The 19,682-nt window shown below is 33.4% G+C and overlaps 2 protein-coding genes across 3 annotated transcripts; one reads left to right on the plus strand and one right to left on the minus strand.

Moving 5' to 3' along the window:
- Positions 1-6,324: 6,324 nt before the first annotated feature.
- Positions 6,325-10,596, plus strand: LOC107896559 (probable GTP diphosphokinase CRSH, chloroplastic). 2 transcript variants are annotated; one of them, XM_041077859.1, is made up of 5 exons: positions 6,410-7,007; positions 7,800-8,732; positions 8,842-9,126; positions 9,337-9,489; positions 9,874-10,596. In XM_041077859.1, the coding sequence occupies exons 1-4, from the start codon at positions 6,618-6,620 to the stop codon at positions 9,469-9,471; spliced, it is 1,743 nt and encodes a 580-aa protein (XP_040933793.1). In that variant the 5' UTR covers positions 6,410-6,617; the 3' UTR covers positions 9,472-9,489; positions 9,874-10,596. The 2 variants fall into 2 exon arrangements, with proteins under 2 accessions (XP_016677237.2, XP_040933793.1); XM_016821748.2 differs by lacking the exon at positions 9,874-10,596 and having other exon boundaries at positions 6,325-7,007; positions 9,337-9,652.
- On the minus strand, positions 9,702-14,488 carry LOC107895473 (ABC transporter B family member 11). The gene is made up of 7 exons (XM_041077858.1): positions 13,988-14,488; positions 12,841-13,369; positions 12,439-12,712; positions 11,494-12,296; positions 10,950-11,216; positions 10,600-10,863; positions 9,702-10,498 (listed from the first exon to the last, which is right to left on the minus strand). The coding sequence occupies exons 1-7, from the start codon at positions 14,107-14,109 to the stop codon at positions 9,857-9,859; spliced, it is 2,901 nt and encodes a 966-aa protein (XP_040933792.1). The 5' UTR covers positions 14,110-14,488; the 3' UTR covers positions 9,702-9,856.
- Between the last annotated feature and the right edge of the window lie 5,194 nt (positions 14,489-19,682).

The following is a 19,682-nucleotide window of genomic DNA, read 5'->3' on the forward strand; positions in this document are numbered from 1 at the left end:
TTCTCCATGATTGTTCTGTTCATTCGTTCTGCAATGCTATTTTGTTGTGGAGTACGGCGAACTATCAAGTATCTCACGATCCCTTCTGATTTGCATAGTCTATTAAACTCATCAAAACAGAACTCTAAGCCATTATCTATGCGGAGGTATTTTATTTGTTTTCTCATCTGTTTTTCAATCATAATTTTCCAAGGCTTAAATGTGGAAAACACATCGCTTTTCTGCTTCAGGAAGAACGACCAAACTTTTCTAGAAAAATCATCAATAAAAGTTAGCATATAATTAGCTCCACCTCTCGAAGACACTCTAGATGGCCTTCACAGATCAAAATGAATATACTCCAACATTCCCTTCGTGTTATGAATTCCTCTAGTGAATCAAACTCTCTTTTGCTTCCTAAAAATACAGTACGCACAAAACTTCAGTTTGTAAATTCCTTGCCCATCAAGAAGTCCTCTTTTACTCAATTCTGCCATGCCATTCTCACTCATATGCCCTAGGCGCATATGTCAAAGTTTAGTAATATCATCATCTAACAAGGAAAAGAAGGCGACAACTGTATCACCAATAACAGTAGAACCCTGCAAAATATATAACTTGGCAGTCTTTCTCTGCCCTTTCATCACAACAAGGGAACCTTTAGAAAATTTTAAAACCTCACTTTCAGCTGTGTATACCCTTTTGAATCAAGAGTACTCAACAAAATTAAATTTCTCTTCAATTCTAGAACATGTCGTACATCACTAAATATTCTGACAACTCCATCAAACATCTTAACTTTAATTGTTCCAACACTTGCAATTTTACATGAAACATGATTTCCTATCAAAACAACACCTTCAGACACTGTTTCATAAGTTATAAACCAATCCCGATTGAGACTCATGTGGAAGGTGCAGCCTGAATCAAGTATCCACTCCTCGCTCACTTTAGAATTATTGACAGAAGCACTAGAAGTTCACCATCGCTGTAGTCTTCTATAACATTAGCTTCATCGGAATTTTCTAGTTGTTTTCTCTTTTGATTTACAAACCCCCTTTTAATCTTGTTCTATAGCTTATAGCACTCAGATTTAATGTGCCCTTTCTTCTTGTAGAAGTTACAAGTTTTACCTGTGTTTGAAGACTTTGATCTACCCTTAGATTTACCATGAGGATTCTGTTCCTGTATCCTTCCACGATCATCATCAACATTCCAATCTTGTTTTTCACTAACAATGAGACCCTCTCCCTAAGAGTCGGGTTTAACCACAAGATACTTCATATTATCATAAAAGGTCAAAGAATCATAAACTTCATCAATTGTGAGAGACTTGCGGCTATATAAAATCATGTTTCTAAAAGTTGAATAAGACGGGGGCAATGAACAAAGTAGAATTAACCCTAGATCTTCCTTATCATACTAAACCTCTATTGCCTCCAAGTTTGAGAGAATTTCTTTAAACACTGTTAAGTGTTCGTGTACAGACGCACCTTCCTCCAAATGACGAGCATAAAGATGCTACTTCATATACAACTTGCTTGTTAGAATTTTTGATATACATATTTGTTCTAGCCTCTTCCATAATGCAGCGGCAGTCTTCTCTTTCATCACATCCTGCAAAATTTCGTTGGACAAATACAAATGTAATTGTGTTAACGCCTTTTCATCCTTACGCTTCTTCTCTTCATCTGTTAATGTCGAATGCATCTTATCTATCCCTAGCAGGGCATCCTCCAGATTCATCTGCGCATGAAATGCTTGTATCTTAATCTGCCACAATGCAAATCTGGTGTTGCGATCTAACAGCGGAATTTCATACATCAAAGACATCATTACCGTGACCGAGATGAACAACCTGGAAGCTCTAATACCAATTTGGAAAAATAAAATAAAATAAAATAAAATAAAAACACAGATTTTACATGGAAACCCTTTTAGGGAAAAACCACGAGTAGAGGAGAAGAAAATTCACTATGTCGAATTCGAAATAATTACAAGAGGAATAGACTATGTCTATTTATAGCCTTGTAAAGCTATATTCTAATAAGAGTGTAGTAAGATTGAAACACCTTATTCTAATCAATATAAAATAGATGGAGTTTAATAAGGTTTAAGAAACCTTATTCTAAAATAAAATAAAAGAAGTGTAGTTCTATATGGATTTTACTTTTATTTTACTTTACCACTATATTTTATTTAAATAATGATTCAAGTCACTTAATTCTAACAAGTTGCAATCGGCTCATTCTTCTTTTCAATTTGAAACCTTGCTTTCTCATGAATCGATTTAACTAAGTTCACTTTTTTCTCACCATCTAAATTTGTTAGTTCATTCAAAGGTAAAGGCATAAAATAAAAAATTGTTAGCGAATTAAAACCATAAACAATTTCAAAAGTAAGAAATCTAGTAAAAGAATTTATAAAACGATTAAAAGCAAACTCAACAAAATGCAATCATTTTTTTCTAAATTCTTTAGGCTCTTACCTACAACAATTCTAACTAAAATATCTTAAAACTCGATTAACAACCTTAGTTTGGCCATTGGTTTGTGAATAACAAGTAGTAAAATAAAGAAGTTTAGTACCTAGCTTACCCCACAGTATCTTGTTGGACAAAACACATTAGCAAACAAAAATATATAAATATAAATAAACAAATATTTATATATATAAAATAAATTGAATTGAATAATTTATATTTAAATTTTCGGATATGAAAAACCAATAAATAACATAATAAAAAAACAAAAATAAAAAAGAAGAAATGAGTTTTACTAGATGTTAAGGCCTATTTTACAAAGTTTCCTTAAGGCAGATTCGGTCGCTCCTATGGTACTTGGAGAAACATTGGTCTAATGCCTCTCAGGATACAACAACACAATGATTGAAGCAGTAGCACCCCTGTAGTGATCAATGAGCAAACGATGCCTTTTTCTATCACCAAAACGTTGGAAAATATGGAGAGGAAAAGAAAAGAATTGTTGGAGAGAAAATAATCTCGGTGTGAGAGAGTGAGATTGAGCAAAAAATTCTGAAGAAGTCTTAGCCTTTTATAGGCATTCAAAGTAGAGGAATTTTTGGAAATATCCATGTATAATTAGACAAAATCTACATTAAAAGAGCAATTAAATCAAATTGATTAGAATCAAATAAAATCAGGATATATGTCCTTTTATATAAGATTTTGTATATATTTACTAAGGGAAAAATAAATTTCGTATTGGGCTAAAATATATTTGTAAGCCTGGCATTTCACATTGCCCATGTCATGCGAATGTGCCTCTTAAACCCCCTACACGCGAGGCAAGGTTCTAAACTTAGTTATTCAATTACCTTTTAAGTGGGTTCTCACATATATACACATTTCACACTTGGTATTTAACCAATGTGGGATCTAAGATTTTCTTTTCCTCAACAAATATTTACAAGTAGCTTACTTTGAGCATCAATTTCTCATTCATCACTCAACCATTTTGAGCATATGATATACCGTTGTAAAGTTCTCATGATGGAGAATATAAAATCATAATTTTATGATTCAACTCTCCACCTTTACCAATTGCGAGTATGCCTCAAAATTCCTATAAATTACAATATTTTCAAAATATCTTCCAAAAATGACTTAGCAATTTCACATCTCTACCCAAAATAATGGTTAGGAACTTCGTGAAGTCTTACAACTTCCCTAAAGAACAAATTGGCCACATGTGTTACAGCATTGATTTTGTGACATGGACTAAAGTGAGTCATCTTACTAAATATGTCAAAAACAACAAAAATATTATTATTCCTTTGGCATAATGTTAAATTTAGCCCTCAATGTTTATATATATATTTATCAATTTGGCCCTTCTTTTTTTTTGAGTTAAATTTGGCTCACAACCTTTTAAAAAAGAATCAAATCATTTTTTTAACGGAAATGCTGACTAAAACATTAATTTTTTTTAACAATGTTGGTGTGGAAACATGCATGACAGCGCACATATGCTTTCACATTGACATAACATTATTTATCTTATATGTCATGTCAACAAATAATTTAAAATATATAGAAATATTTAAAATTCATAAAAATTATAAAAATTTAATAAAAATTCACAAAAAATAGCTTAAAGTATATATGGATTACCATTCAAATTGTCATGTTTAAAATTTTAACGTTTTATTCAATATTTTTGATAAATAAAAAACAATAATTTAACTCTTTTTTAAAATTTAATGGTTAAATTTCTCTTCTCTTTTTAAAGGTTAAGGTCAAACTTAAATAAAAAAACAAGAACCAAATTGATAAAAAAATATAAACGTTAAAAGTTAAATTTAAGTCTATACCTTTTCATTTTTAGTCCCTAATAATCCCAAAGCAAAATTCATAGAGAAATCAATCCAAGGGGACCTAGGAAGAAGAAAAGGAGTATATAAACCAGGCCACATAACATTGGACTTGGCTTGTTTGAATGCAATACATCTCGCACAAATCTTTTCTCATATGCATCGAGAAAAAGTGTTATTGCACCATGTCCAAAGTTTTAAGCATATTAAAATGTTTCATCAATCCTTCACCATGTAGTGTTTAAGAAAAAAAAAAGTCTGCCAAATCGATATATTTGAATGGTTTATGGAATGTAAATTAAAAAATTATAGTTATTGGAAAGTGAATTAATTTTTTTTATTTAACATATAATTAATTTTAATTTTTTATGATATAAAAATAAATATTTAAGATTTAAAATAGTGAAAATAATTTAAAAATTCTTAAAAGTTATTATCTTTTAGAATATTTATGAAAAGAACCTTGAAATTTTGTAAAATAATATCAAAAGTCGTAAAATAAAAATATTTTTATTAAAATAAGTCTAAAATGTAAAAATAAAAAATTAATATCAAAAAATTAAAAATCAAATTAAAACCGGATTATAATAAATGATCCAAAAAATTTAAAAATCCGGAACCAACTGAGTCGATAGCACCCCTACCACCGTGTGCTTCCCAAACAAATAGTTGTCTAAGTGAATAGTTTAGAATGTACAATCTATTGTCATGGATTAAGAAACCATTCAAGCTATTGAATTTATCAAGTGACCCATTTTCACATGCATCATCCATTCTGTTGACACGTGGCACACTCAATCATCACACTGTTTTTTTTTTTCATTTTATTTAAGTCGTTAAATTTTAGTTTTCATCCATCTAATATGCTTAAATTCAATATTTAATCTATATATTTTTTATTTTTTATAAAATTTAGTTTTTATATTTTTATAATACTATTAATTAGTTCAAATAGTTAATATCGTTAATTTTCCCGTTAAAACATGATCTAATTATATATAATTTAAGTATCCTAAGAGTCTTAAAAGTTAACATATAACTTCTCATTTTTTTTAAGTTTACATTATTTTTTTAAAGATACAAGATAATAATTGAATTTTAATTTTAACTTTTAGACTATAATGATAAATTTACCAAATATATAAAAATGACTTGAAATATTTAAACATATGGCATGTTTTAATTTTAATCTTATTGATAAATTATTATATATTATTTTAAATGGCTTTAAATAAGAATTATACATAATAATTTCTAACATAAAATTAAATTGATAAATTGCTATTTACTTATTTATTCAATTTAAAATTATATTTTGTTGAAATTTATATATTAATTAAAAAATTAATATAATTATCAAACATTATTTAAAAAAAATTAGATGTTAAAATTTATGTACTACAATAAGAATTTATAATACTTTATTAAATACACCCTTAATCAATAACAATTTACGTCTTTACCTCCTAGAAGTGGCAAACAGAGCAGGTTTTCGATTAAGGATTACTTTTATTTAGGCAAACTACATCTGCACTTCGTTCACTCTTTTTCAAAAATTACACTATTTGTAAATTCGTCTTTCGGTCACTAGTTTTTAAAAAATTATAAAATAATTATTTATTTTATATTTTTACTATTTGTACCAATTAAAAACTGTCATTCATTTTTTTATAGTTCAATTAATTCTTATGAAGCAATTTTATACATTATAAATTGTGAACCTTAAATTTAAATAGTTTTTTTACTTTATCTAATATTGACTGTGAAATTAATTTAAATTTAAATAAGTTTTTTTATTAATTGATGAGTATTAATTTATCATATTAATTATTAAATTATCATTTAAAGCTCATTAAATAAGTCTTTTTAAAATAAATATTTAACAGTTTAAGAATTTATATAAAAAATTTTAAATAATTTAATAATTATTTTATAACTTTTTGAAATTGATTGAGTTGGGTTGAGGGTTGGGAAGCCCGACTTTGAAATACCGGTTGTGGAATCCAATCTGGTAACTGGAAACTAGAAACTACTGACCTAACCAAATTGACGGAGTTAACTAAACTGAGCTAAAACTAAAAGTAAGAACTATCCGAGTTAACTAAACTGTGCTAAAACTAAAAGTACGAACTACCCAATTCCGACTAGCTTAGCTCAGCTCAACCACACATATGTATATGTATGAACATCAATCTCAGCCACACACTGTAAAATAGAAAAATTTTGTATTGGGATGGAGATGGGGATGGGGAAGAAGTTTCGAGATTTCCTTTGATTGAACGATGCAATAATCAACCATCCAAAACATGGTGGCAATAACATCGGTGGAGGCGCTGTTCCCCAAATTAAAGATGGGAGAATGCGTACCCAAATCCCATTTATTACCACTCTCATCATCTATTCCGCAGCAGCAGCGGCCATTCATTTGCAGAGCTGAAGCGTCGGCAACTAATGCAAGTACGGCGACAGCGACTGCGTTGGAGCAGAGTGGAGGTGGGAAGATGGTGGTGGAGTTGGTAGGAGCCTTCAACCAGTTGACCCAGGAGATCAACGTGTTATCCAGCAGCTCCTCTCGCTTGCTTTTCAAGTCTCTCAAGCTCTCCATCCCCATCTTGCGGGCCTTGCCTCACGCTCCGGATGGTCGCCGTCTTCTCTCTAAGGCCTTGTCTCTCGCTCTCCTTCTCGCCCATCTCCAGGTACATTTTCTTTCTGGAATTTCTATTCCTATTTTTCTATTTTGTTGATTACATGACTATAGGACTGTAAATGAACAGAGTAATTGAATAGTTCATCAACATTTTGATTTCTCTTCGTTTTTGTGTGTTTATTAAGCTAAATGTACAAAATGATCGGAGGCTCGAATCGGCATACGTTTTGTTTATTTATGTTCACAATTGTTTGAAGTTGGTTTAATTGTTTAAAGCTATTATTTGATTTTTATATAATTAATATTATTTCTGTTTTTGTTTTTTTTTTATATAATTATTAATATTTATGTTACTTATCCAAAATATATATATTTATGTTTACTTGTAGTTTGTTTGTTTGTTGTTCATTAATTGCTCATGAAGAATATGTTCGATTATATGTTGATGAACATATTCGTTTAATGTTTGTGAACTCGTTTAATGTTTGTGAACGTATTCATTTAATTTAAATGAGTAAATATAAACTCAGAAATGAATGTACACGAACATAATTTTGAAGTTCTTGAGTACACGGATCGAACATGAACAAGCAAAAAATAAACGAATGAACATAAACACTCAAGCTCAATTCATTTACAGCCCTACAGAGGAATGATATGAGGTTTTCAGTTTTCTTTCCCTTAGGCTCTAACCGAATACAACATCATTCGTATGCCTTTGTTTCATGCAAACACTTAAGCTTAGTTTGAAAAATTAACCGTGTTGCATTCACATGATAGGTATGTATTGTATGTGTTTTACTTCTGAAAATGGGTATCAAATATCCTACCATGATTGCAGATGGATGCCGAAGTTATTTCAGCTGGTTTACTCATCCAAGTTGTGGAAGCAGGTGCCATTTCCATCTACCAAGTCCGAGATCGTATTGGTATCGGTACTGCTCATCTTTTGCATGAAAGCTTGCGTTTGAAGAATATCCCTTCCAAAGTTGATGTTTTGGATGATGACAGTGCGGCCGCCCTCCGAAAATTTTGTCTTACTTACTATGACATCAGGGCTCTCATTTTGGACCTTGCTGTCAAGCTCGATACGATGAGGCATCTTGATTACCTCCCAAGGTATCAGCAGCAAATGCTTTCTCTCGAGGTTCTGAAGATATATTCCCCCTTGGCTCATGCTGTGGGAACCAACTACTTGTCGCTGGAGCTCGAGGATCTCTCCTTCCGTTATCTCTTTCCTTATTCATACCTATACGTTGATACATGGCTACGAAGCCATGAGACTGGAAATAAGTCTCTGATTGACATATACAAGGAAGAGCTGCTCCAAGCTTTGAAAGCTGATCCTATCTTAGCTGACATGGTCGATGGTATATCTGTTAAGGGCCGCTACAAAAGCCGGTACAGCACAATGAAGAAGCTCTTGAGAGATGGGCGTAAGCCGGAAGAAGTAAACGATGTTCTCGGATTACGAGTCATATTGAACCCTAGGTCTGGCATAGACATGTCACAAGTAGGTGAAAGAGCATGCTATAGGACACACGAAATAGTTCAATCGTTATGGAAAGAAATGCCTCATAGAACAAAAGACTATATTGCAAGGCCCAAAGCAAATGGGTATAAGAGCTTGCATATGGCAGTGGATGTAAGCGACAATGGAACACCTAGACCACTTATGGAAATACAAATACGCACTACGGAAATGGACATGTTAGCCACAGGTGGAACTGCAGCCCATTCATTGTACAAAGGTGGCCTAACTGATCCAGAAGAGGTCTGCAGTCTTTAATCTACATTAGTGACTTGGCTAGGGAATAGCAGAATCTATGCTTATCTCTCTTTTTAACTTAGTTTAAAGTAATTTTCTATTGGTTTATTCTCAGGCAAAGAGACTTAAGACCATAATGATTGCAGCAGCAGAACTTGCAGCACTGCGGCTTAAAGATTTCCCATCCACAATTCATAAAGGCCTCGAGTTTGGTCAAGGAGATGAAGTATTCCGCCTTCTCGACAAGAATGGTGACGGGAAGATTAGCATCGAAGAACTAATGGAAGTTATGGAAGAGCTTGGTGCATCAGGGGAAGATGCCCGAGAAATGATGCAGCTCCTTGACTCAAACAGTGATGGTTCTCTAAGTACTGATGAATTTGACTTGTTCCAAAAACAGGTAAAATGGTTATTCTAGTTTTAATGGAATCATAGGAATTCGGTTTAATAAGCACTAAACATTTATAATTTCCTACACCCGTAATGCTAACTTTAACCGGCTCAAGAACTTTTACTGTTGTTGAACTAATTGGATGCTTGGATAACTTGGTATATGGCTATTTTTACTTGCTTGTTTTATTAGTAAATGTGGTTCTTTTAACATGTGCAGGTTGAATTTATGCGTAATTTAGAGGACAAAGATGTGAAATACAAGGCAATGTTGAACGACAAGCTCCAACTAGCAGACAACAGTGGGTTGATTCAGGTATATAGTAAAGAATTTGGTGACAGGCTTGCGAATTAGATGCCCAATTGTTGAAAGGTAATCTGATTGATCATTTTAGGCAGATTCTATGCCCATGTAAATCATACATACGGTTGTATATGTATATAAGCATACTGGAAAGTTATGATTTTCTTTAGAATTGTAATATTTGAAGAATAGAATATATTCATAAATGAATGTAAATGATACCTGTTATGAATTTCCTGGTTTCTTAATATTATTTATGACTAACCTCAGAAGAAATGTGTGACAAACTCTTCAATCATTTGTTATGAATTTACTTATATATACTCCTATATTTTATCATTGTTGTGTTATAACACATTAGATATTTATGTGCAAATATTAATCTCTATATAAGGAAAGCATGCAAGGATATATTATTTATGTATTCTCCTAAAGTTTACATTTTGTTTCTAGGGGCCATCAAGGAGGCATAAAAACCATCCTTGATTTTGATTAACGTTTCGTGCCTTCCTTTCTCAACTATAACTCCATTCCTAATCACTGCAATCAAATCCGCACCCTTGATTGTTGATAACCGGTGGCTCACCACTACTGTTGTCTGCCCGACCATAACTCGCTCTAGTGCTTCTTGAACTGCTCGTTCACACTTGGCATCGAGAGCACTGGTGGCTTCATCTAGTAGTAGTATCTTCGGAGCTCTGATTACGGCACGTGCAATTGCCACCCGTTGCTTTTGCCCTCCAGACAAATCAATACCTCGTTCGCCTACCACCGTGTTGTACCCCTGTTGCAAGCTGCTGATGAAGTTGTGGGCATTTGCTAATTTTGCTGCAGTCACGATTTCAGCCTCTGTCACATTTCCTGCCTTCCCATATGCAATGTTTGCTCGGATGGTGTCGTTGAATAGGACAGGCTCCTGGCTCACCAAACCCATCTGCTGCCTTAGCCATTTTAGCTGCAACTTTGAGATCTCAATTCCATCTAATGTGATACGACCTGCATCTGGTTCATAAAATCTTTGCAACAATGATATGAATGTTGACTTCCCACTTCCACTTTCTCCAACTAGAGCAATTGTCTGATATAAATACCACAGCAATTAGATAAGGATTTGCTTGTCAGATTCAAAATGTTCTAAAGATCATTATACCAAGTAATTCTAAGCTCATTTCGACTCACCATGCCGGCGCGAATCGTCAAACAAAGGTCTCGGAATATTTTAATATCAGGCCTTGAAGGATACCTGAACCTGACATGCCTAAACTGAATATCTCCCTTAACATGTTTCGATCTTTTTCCGCAATTCTGACTGGGGTCTATTTTGGATCTCTGGTCCAGGATTTCAAAAATGGAAGCTACGGAAACCTTGGCTTTACTGGTGTTCGGGGCGAGGGAGTTTGACTGAGAAATACCAATGGCAGTTACACTGAGAGCAAAAAACACCTGCAGGAAATTCACATATGTACGTATAGTTAGGCACTGCAATGAACGTATATACAGCTCACCTGAAATGGTATCGGAAAACTTACTCGAAAAACCTGATGGAAAGTTGCCTTGCCATGATGAACTACAAGGGCTCCAACATAAAAACTGATAGCATAGGCAAAAAACAGGAAGAAGGATGACATTCCTAAACCTATGCCACTGATCAATCCATGTCGTATTCCAGCCTTTAGAGGGGCTTCACATTTCTTTTCGTACTGTTTCACCACTTTCTTTTCGGCACAGAACGAAGAAACAGTCCTCATACTCCCGACGGCTTCATTCGCCACCTGGTTGGCCTCCTCATACATTTTCTACATGCAGTCATATAAGGAGTATCACTACTTTCATTAATTAGTGATACATATACATATACATATACACACACATACATATGTATGTCGTAGATACCTCCAATACCATTTGTTCCGCACGTGCAAGTAAAACATATATAAATACATATATACAGACATGCATACATAAATACATGCATGCATGCATACAAAGAACTGATAATTTATATACATATCCTCAAAAAAGTCACACATACATATAGGCACATACAGACAAAATTTCATTTTCCCTGGATACCTTGGCATTGGCAGTGAATCCTTTCATGGATTTGAGTTGACCATATCCACTTATCCCTATAAGAGGTAGCAAAGCAAGGATGGCCAGAGCCAGTTGCCAATTTGCTTGAAAAGCAATGACCAGACCGGCGACTGCAGTAGCCGTACTCTGAGCAAGAATAGCCAGTGAGTCCCCAACCACCCTTCTTACCAAAACTGCATCCGTGGACAGCCTTGTTCCAATTGCACCACTCGAGTGTTGAGGCTCATCAAACCAACCTATATCCATGTTTACTACTTTCTCAAAGCATATTGATCGCACCCTCTGTATTAACTTACAGCCAGCAACGGCGAAAAAGTAGGTGCTCAATGAGTGAGACAAGAAAGATGCAAAGCCAAGAACAACAAACATTAGTGCCCAAAACTTGGAATCCTTGCTGAGTTCCTGAGGTGGCTCAGAGAACGTTTTGATTATACCAGAAAGCACAGTGCCAAAGATTGGCAATATCACACCATTAGCCACAGCTAGCAGAGCTCCTAAGAGCAATACAGGTATCTCTGGGCTGTTAAGGCGAGCTAGGCGAGAAAGTGGGACTTGTGGAGGTCCTTTATCTGAGGCTTCTGATTTTGAAGGCAATTCAGGCATTGCCTCTTGTGATTTAGTAGTGTGTAGAAAATGACGATGAGGAGCTGATAAGGATTGGGGACCAATTTCTAAAGAATCACGAACTGATATATCCCGTTTCATCTCTTTGCCAATATCTTGCAACCTTAGGAGCTGGTTGTACAATCCTTTACGATCCTTGAGTAGCTCTGCGTGTGAACCTGATGTAGAAAGTAAAGGAACTATAATTATGTATCAAGTTTCAGGTCTTGTTCAAATTATTTCAAGTTGGGATTCTTTTTTTCAAGTCATTTTCGAGTTCCCCATGATACAATAACTCACATATATGAAAACTGAAATCACCTTTTTGAACAATCCTTCCCCGATGAATAACTGCGATGAAATGTGCATTCATTACGGTGCTCAAGCGATGGGATACAACGATGACAGTTCGGTTGAGCATAGCTCTTTCCAGTGCGCCTTGAACGATCCTCTCGGATTCTCCATCGAGAGCGCTTGTAGCTTCGTCTAATAGTAGAATTCTGGGGCTTTTCAGAATAGCTCTAGCAATGGCGATCCTCTGTTTTTGTCCCCCAGATAGCTGAATGCCTTGCTCACCCACCATTGTGTCTAGTCCCTGCACCCATCAAAAGCCATTGTAGTTTAGGGGTTTATTTTAAATATGGACTATAGTATGGGGATTCTCGGCGTAAATAACCCCTTCATAATCAGCAAAAAAATCATTTGGCGGGCCAGCTTTCAAACCTGAGGCAATTTAGAGATGAAGTCAGCGGCATTGGCAAGCACAGCAGCAGCTATTACATCTTCACTGCTCGCACCCTCCCTTCCATACGCTATATTCTCTCTAATGCTCCTCGAACCAAACAACACTGGTTCCTGCGAAACCAGCCCTATTTTCCGCCTTATCGATTTAAGCTGCAACTTTCTCAGATCAACACCGTCGATCAGTACCTCCCCAGTCATTGGATCGTAAAACATTTCTATCAAGCTAATCACCGTCGATTTCCCACTTCCACTGCGTCCCACCAGAGCGGCTGTTTTACCGCTGGGTATAAAAAGAGAGAAGCCTTTAAGTATTAGCTCTTTGGGTCTTGCTGGGTAGCTGAAATAAACATCCCTTAGTTCGATTTGGCCTGAAATATCATCCATTTTTCTTCCCTTTGGACTATATGCGTCGATCTTTGGTTTCCTTTGAATTACCTCGAACATCTTGAAGGCTGCAGCTTGCCCTGCAGCAAAGGCAGTCAAGCATGTAGATGCCAGTCCTAGATTCCTTCAATCGTACTCCAAACAAAGATTTTTAATGTTAGAATATCATGCATTGTTTGAGTATAAATTGATAACAGAGGGTTAAATTTATTAAATTATTTAGAATTAAGATTAAATTGATAAAATGTATAAATATTGAGTATTAAATATGCTATCGTATCAATTAGAAAAAAACCAAAGTTTTATTGGTCAATCAAAATAGAAATTATCTAAAGTAACCGAAACAGAAATGATAAAATTGAAAATTTTCATAATTGGATGATTAAAATATAAATATACTAATAATTGGATCATTAATTTTATAATTTACCTTAGTAATTATTTCATGAAACCCATTAAAAAAACCTACTTAAATTGGCTCAATTTTTTAGAGATTACTTTAAACATTTAAAAATGATGATATAATGGTCTAGCATTTACAAAAATCTCAACTGAAGGCTAATTTTTTTTTTAAATGTTAAAACAAGGACCATCATGTGTTTTATTCTAAACATATTAGTAGTTTAGAGTACTTTTGTAAAAGTTAGACCTTTATATAATCATTTTTGACACTTATTTGAACAAGCTATAAGGTTGGGCATTAATTTGAACATTTAGCCAAAAACTTTGAGAGAAAACTTACAAGGAGCTAAGGACAACAGCAAAAATGACGTTGATGACAGTCCCTGCGGTGTAGCCTTTGTCCAGCATCATTTTCCCTCCATACCAAAAAGCAAACCCATAGCTGCTGAATAAAATACACATCAACGTCCCAAACCCCACTCCTGATACCACACTTTCTCGCACCCCCCATTTATAAGCTTTCGACAATGACTGGTTGTAGCTAGCGATGGCCTGTTTCTCGCCTGCAAATGATGCAACCTGTTATTAGGGCAGCAGTACGCTTGTTTTCATTTTGTAGTTCCCATAACATAAAACCCAAATTGCTACCATATGTTGCCTACAGTTCTTATTGAGCCGATTGTTTGTTCAGCGATGGTGGCCGCAGTTGAATACGTAGCTTGTCCACGGGATGCAAAGCTGCCTACCACCTTATGCAAGATAGCACCAGAAATGACTAATGGTGGGATTGAAGACAACAGTACAAAAGTGAGTAGCCACCCTTAACCAAAGCTACGACAAATCCTCCAGTGAATGCAGCCACTTGCTGTATGAAGCTTCCGATCTGCCGTACATAAATCATGCAACACAATTTTTTTTAATTTTCTCACTAAACATCCCAAACTATGAACTTCATTTTAAATTGGTCCCTAAACTTCAAATCATTATAATTACATCCCAAACTATCGAGATTATATCAATTAGGTTATTTCGTTATTAAAGTCATTAGTTTAACTGTTAAATGACATCTTAGATCTTATGTGACATAATCTAAAATGAAAATTTAAAGAAAAAATATTGTAAAAATGGAGTTTAATATAAAATTCTTAGTTTTGAGGTTTTCTAAGTTCTTTTCATGGAAACTTTATCATTCACTCTTTTTTTTAGTCTTTATATTTGACTTTACTTTTAAAAGTTATACGGTAGCATTTTATATTTTAAAATTCATTTTAAATTTAGATACATAATATTTGACATGTCATTTAATGTTTTAATTAACAATTTTAACAATGAAAGGATCTGACTGATAGAACATTGGTAGTTTGAGGATGTAATTAAAACATTTTGAAGATTGAGGATCAATTTACAATGATGGTCATAGTTTGCAGATATCTGGTGCAATTAGCCCATTAGGCTTTTTAAATATTTTTGAAATTTTCAATTAAACACTAGTATTTTGGAAGTTCTCGTTAAGTATTCAAAAATTTTGAAAATTTAAATTAAACCCCTCAATTATTTTTTAATTTTTCATTGAACCCGTAAATTTTTAAAAACCCCTTGAATAAACGACATAGAAGGCTAAAAAGAAAATGCTTCTTTCTTTTCTTTTTTTTGCTATTGTATGAACTGTGATTCTATATTATCAATAACCCTTTCTAATAGGAGCATGACAAATTAGATTCTACATGTTTTGGAGTAGTGTTATATATACCTTCTCTCCGATAGCATCTCGGATAAGAATGGTGTCGCCTGACATCCTCCCAATCACTTCTCCGCCAGTGATCACATCGTCAAAATAGCTGATATCCTGCCTCAATATAGTCTTGAGGTATAAACTTCTTATTCTTGCTGCCTGCCGCTCTCCGGTGACCATCCAAGATGCCACTTCTGCAACAGACATTTAATTAATCCATCATTCTCATATTCGTTTCCTCTCAACTTAAGCTTAATTATCAAATTTATTATAAAGTAATTAAATACAATATATATATATATATGCTTACGCAAAAATGATACCACGGCTGATGCCACAGCTAAGTACAAAAACTTGAGTGACACCTGAACATCATAGAATATTTGTGAATTAAAATAAGTTTCCCATCATGCCAAAAAAAACCAATAGCATATTTGAAACAACAAATAAATACGAGGATTTAATTGTTATATATTAGTAAACTGAATCTTAGTTCAATTAGTATAGAAATTGTTGTCAATATAGAACATAAATTCAAATGCGCTGAAACGTATTATTTACCTATTTATAGATTAAGGAAGAACAAATATGATCAGAACCTATAATGAGATTGTAGATGTAAAGATAAAAGTTTTGCTTTAAAGAAGAAGAAGAGATGAATTTAGAAGAAAATAGGGATTAATAAAGTCAAAAAAATTGTGTTAAAATGACTAGCATTGAATTATTAATTTTCAAAGGGGACTAAAAAGAATATTATATCATTAATTAAGGTATAGCTACAATATTGTTGAATTTGACTTAAACTCAAAATAAATAAAATTAATTTGAACTTAAAATGACTCAAATTTAAAATTATGTGACCATGAAATGATCTGAACTCGAAGCTAAATCTAAACATACAATTATCTGAATACAACTCAAAATGAAATGAACAACAAGATATTAAAATAAATTCAACTTGAAATAATCCAAAAATTTTAAACCTCTACCCGACGGCGGGATGGTGGTTTAGTGGGTACCGGAAGATGTTGGGGGGATATACCTGTGTAACATCGTGTACGGCAGTAGCGGTGGTCACACTTTTCCCGATGGAATCAACTAATTGGCCGAAGAATATGGTCATAACCGGCATACATACCCCATTTCCCACAGCACATATTGAACCCACTCCCATCAATCCATAATCCAATGGATCCGCATACGAAAACAGCTTCCAATACGCTACTACCCTCCTTCCATCTTTCTCCTCCTTCCTCATTTTTAAACACTTCAACTTGCAGCTGCAACAGAAAGAAAGGAAAAAGAAAGAAGAACCTTGTTGATTGTTAATTTGTTGTATTAAGCACTAATCAAAACATGCATGCATGCATGGCAGGACCATAACATGCGTGAAATTGAAGGTGGGAAGAATTAATGGTGGAGGCTGAAGGCAAAGGCAACAAACGAGGGAATCAAGGAAGAAGAACAATGAAGAAACGATTTATTTGGAATATTACTGCCGATCGATGGAGCAAGAAGACGATACTCGGAATATTGGGCGACGGAGGTGGGAACAAAACAAATTTACTTTGATCCATAATGTACCATGCATCGTTTATCACAACGCTGTTTAATTTTGTTTATCTATATCTATTTTAGTGTGATACTCTATACGACCATAGGTTGGCAATTGGCTTGCCCATCATCATTCTACCCAGCTATGCAATTATTATTTTATGATTTTGTTTTCAATAGAAGGGATGGTGTAAAACTGTCATTCTACCCACCTCATATTTATTTTTTACTAAATTATTATAAAAAATAAAATAAAATATTAAAATAATACATTTAAAAAATTATATACCAAAATGGTACTTATGGTGGTGCCGCCTGGTGCACAGGCGTGACCACCCTACACACTGACATCCTCTGTTTAAAAAATATATTAATTTAAAAAAAACAAAAACTGTTAAAAAAACTGATGTGACTTGTTAAAAAAACTAATGTGAGAGAAACTGTTAAAAAAAACTGATGTGACAGGGATGGAGGGCACGCCAGAGGCTGCACTGGTGAAGCCTGTGGCAGAGGCGGCACGAGTGAAGCTTATGCCATAGGCGGCACCCACTCCCCCAAAGCTTAAGGCATCAGTCATTGCAGAAGAAAAGAAGGAGATGAGAAGAAGGTACCAGTAAAATAAATTACAGAAGAAGAGAGGGAGAATTAAAAAATTATATAGATGAGGTTTTAATATTATTTTTCTAAATATTATATTTTAGCAATTAAAAATTTCAGAAGAAGGCATCAATAATAATAGAGTAGATACCAAAAATTATATTTTTCTAACTTGTTTGTAAATATGAACAAATTCAAGTTTTCAACTAGAAATTACTCTAACTAGAAAATCTGAATTCCTTGATAGCATGGATCCACCTTAATAATGTTCATACATACCAAATATTATATTTTTCTAATAATAGAGTAACGTCAGTGAATTGTTTCTACCAAATTCAGATTCACTAAATGTCCATTGATAAATATTTTTACTTGGGACAAAATAATAATTTTATATGTATACTTTTAAGGCTTTATTAAAATTTTTAATTTTTCATATTGAGAAAATTTTTTAGTATTTTATTTTTTTTGGTATTTTATTTTTTATAATATTTTAATAAAATAAAAATATTTTTTAATTCCCCCTCTCTTCTTCTGTAATTTTTTTTTACTAATGCCTTATTCTCATCTCCCTCTCTTCTTCTGAAATGACTGATGCCTTAATGTTTGGGAGAGTGGGTGCCGCCTATGGCATAGGTTTCACTGGTGCTGCCTCTGCCACAGGCTTCACCAGTGCCGCCTCTGGCGTGCCCTCCATCCCTGTCACATCAATTTTTTTAACTGTTTCTGTCACATCAATTTTTTAACAGTTTTTTTTAACTAATTTTTTTTAAACAGAGGTTGTTAGTGTGTAGGGTGGTCATGCCTGTGCACCAGGTGGCACCACCCTAAGTGTACCATTTTGGTACATAATTTTTCAAATGTATTATTGTAATGGCCCAAATTTCAATGATATCGGAACAGTGATTCGAGATCACTAAATCTGATATGTGAGTTTAGATATTAGTAAGTAAATGCTAAGTGTGATTTTAGAAATAATTTTTAATTAGTGAAATTATGAATTAAAAGAAATTTGTAGATCAAATGAGATAAAAAAATGAGGTATCGAGACCTCAAATTCATAAACCGAGCCATAAATATTTTTAGAAATATTTATGGAGTTTTAATAAGTTAGAATTAAAGTTTCGTCAAGAAATTTTAAGGTTTCGATAGTCAATTGGGTAAAAAGGACTAAATTGAATTAAGTGTAAAATTATGAAATGTGATTAAATAGCTCTAGTAATAATTAAAGGAGGACTAAATAGGCAATTAAACACCTATTATTGGGCTGGACGGCAGGTGTGTGCTGGAAAAATAAAAATCAAGTGTGAACAAGGGGTAGAATTGGAATTGGGTAAATATTAAATTGTAAAATAAGATATATAGGTAAAAATCTAGAGTTTTCTTCAATTTTCTTCATCTTCTCCAGAAAAAACACCATTGAAGGGTTCTTTTAAGCTGGTCTCTCATATTTCTATTACATGTAAGCTCAATTCTTGATTATTTCTTGTGATTTTTGTGATTTTGAGACTTTTGCAACTAGGTCCTAATATCTAATTCAATAGTTTTTGTTTTTATGAATATTTTAGAAAGATACCATGAGTAAGTGCTGAAATTTTATGATGATTTATCATGGAATTAAGGTTTTAATTTCATTATATGATGATTTTATGAAGAGATTTGCATAGAAATTTATTTTAGGACCTAATTGTGAAAGTTGTTGAAATTGGGGTTTTGTGTTGAAGCTTGGAATGTCAAAGGCTGTGAAGTAGTTTTCAGTGTTTAGATAAAATGATATTTGAAAAGAATTAGTTTAATTTATGAATGAATTGAGCAGGGACTAAATTGTAAAAATTGAAAAGTTTGGGAAAATTGTGTAATTTCAAAAATTTAAAGGCATAAATTGTGAAATAGAATGGAATTGAAATAGATGCTAATGAAGGAATGATTTTATAATTATAAATCAAGAAAACGAAGTGAATCGAGGAAAGAAGAAAATTTAAGAATAGTCCCTGAATTTCTACGACTTTTGCAAATTAGCCTAGGTAAGTTCATATGGCAAAGTTCAATGTTTGATATGAAAATCTTATGATTGTTAAAGTATTTTATTGTAGATGAATACTATCAAATTGTATTAACTAATAAATAATGTGTAACTAAAAGAACAAATTAG

Source organism: Gossypium hirsutum, chromosome A10 (assembly GCF_007990345.1).
Source record: "Gossypium hirsutum isolate 1008001.06 chromosome A10, Gossypium_hirsutum_v2.1, whole genome shotgun sequence".
Taxonomy (NCBI): domain Eukaryota; kingdom Viridiplantae; phylum Streptophyta; class Magnoliopsida; order Malvales; family Malvaceae; genus Gossypium; species Gossypium hirsutum.

Bases quoted from the DNA above. Each gene is read 5' to 3' on its own strand.
- LOC107896559 (XM_016821748.2), top strand. From the start codon at position 6,618: ATGGTGGCAATAACATCGGTGGAGGCGCTGTTCCCCAAATTAAAGATG. The intron at 7,008-7,799 runs GTACATTTTCTT...CCATGATTGCAG, and splicing joins TCCTTCTCGCCCATCTCCAG to ATGGATGCCGAAGTTATTTC. The intron at 9,127-9,336 runs GTAAAATGGTTA...TAACATGTGCAG, and splicing joins TTGACTTGTTCCAAAAACAG to GTTGAATTTATGCGTAATTT.
- LOC107895473 (XM_041077858.1), bottom strand. From the start codon at position 14,109: ATGTGTATTTTATTCAGCAGCTATGGGTTTGCTTTTTGGTATGGAGGG. The intron at 12,297-12,438 runs GTGATTTCAGTT...TTTCTACATCAG, and splicing joins GGGAAGGATTGTTCAAAAAG to GTTCACACGCAGAGCTACTC. The intron at 10,499-10,599 runs GTGAGTCGAAAT...TATTTATATCAG, and splicing joins TGACGATTCGCGCCGGCATG to ACAATTGCTCTAGTTGGAGA.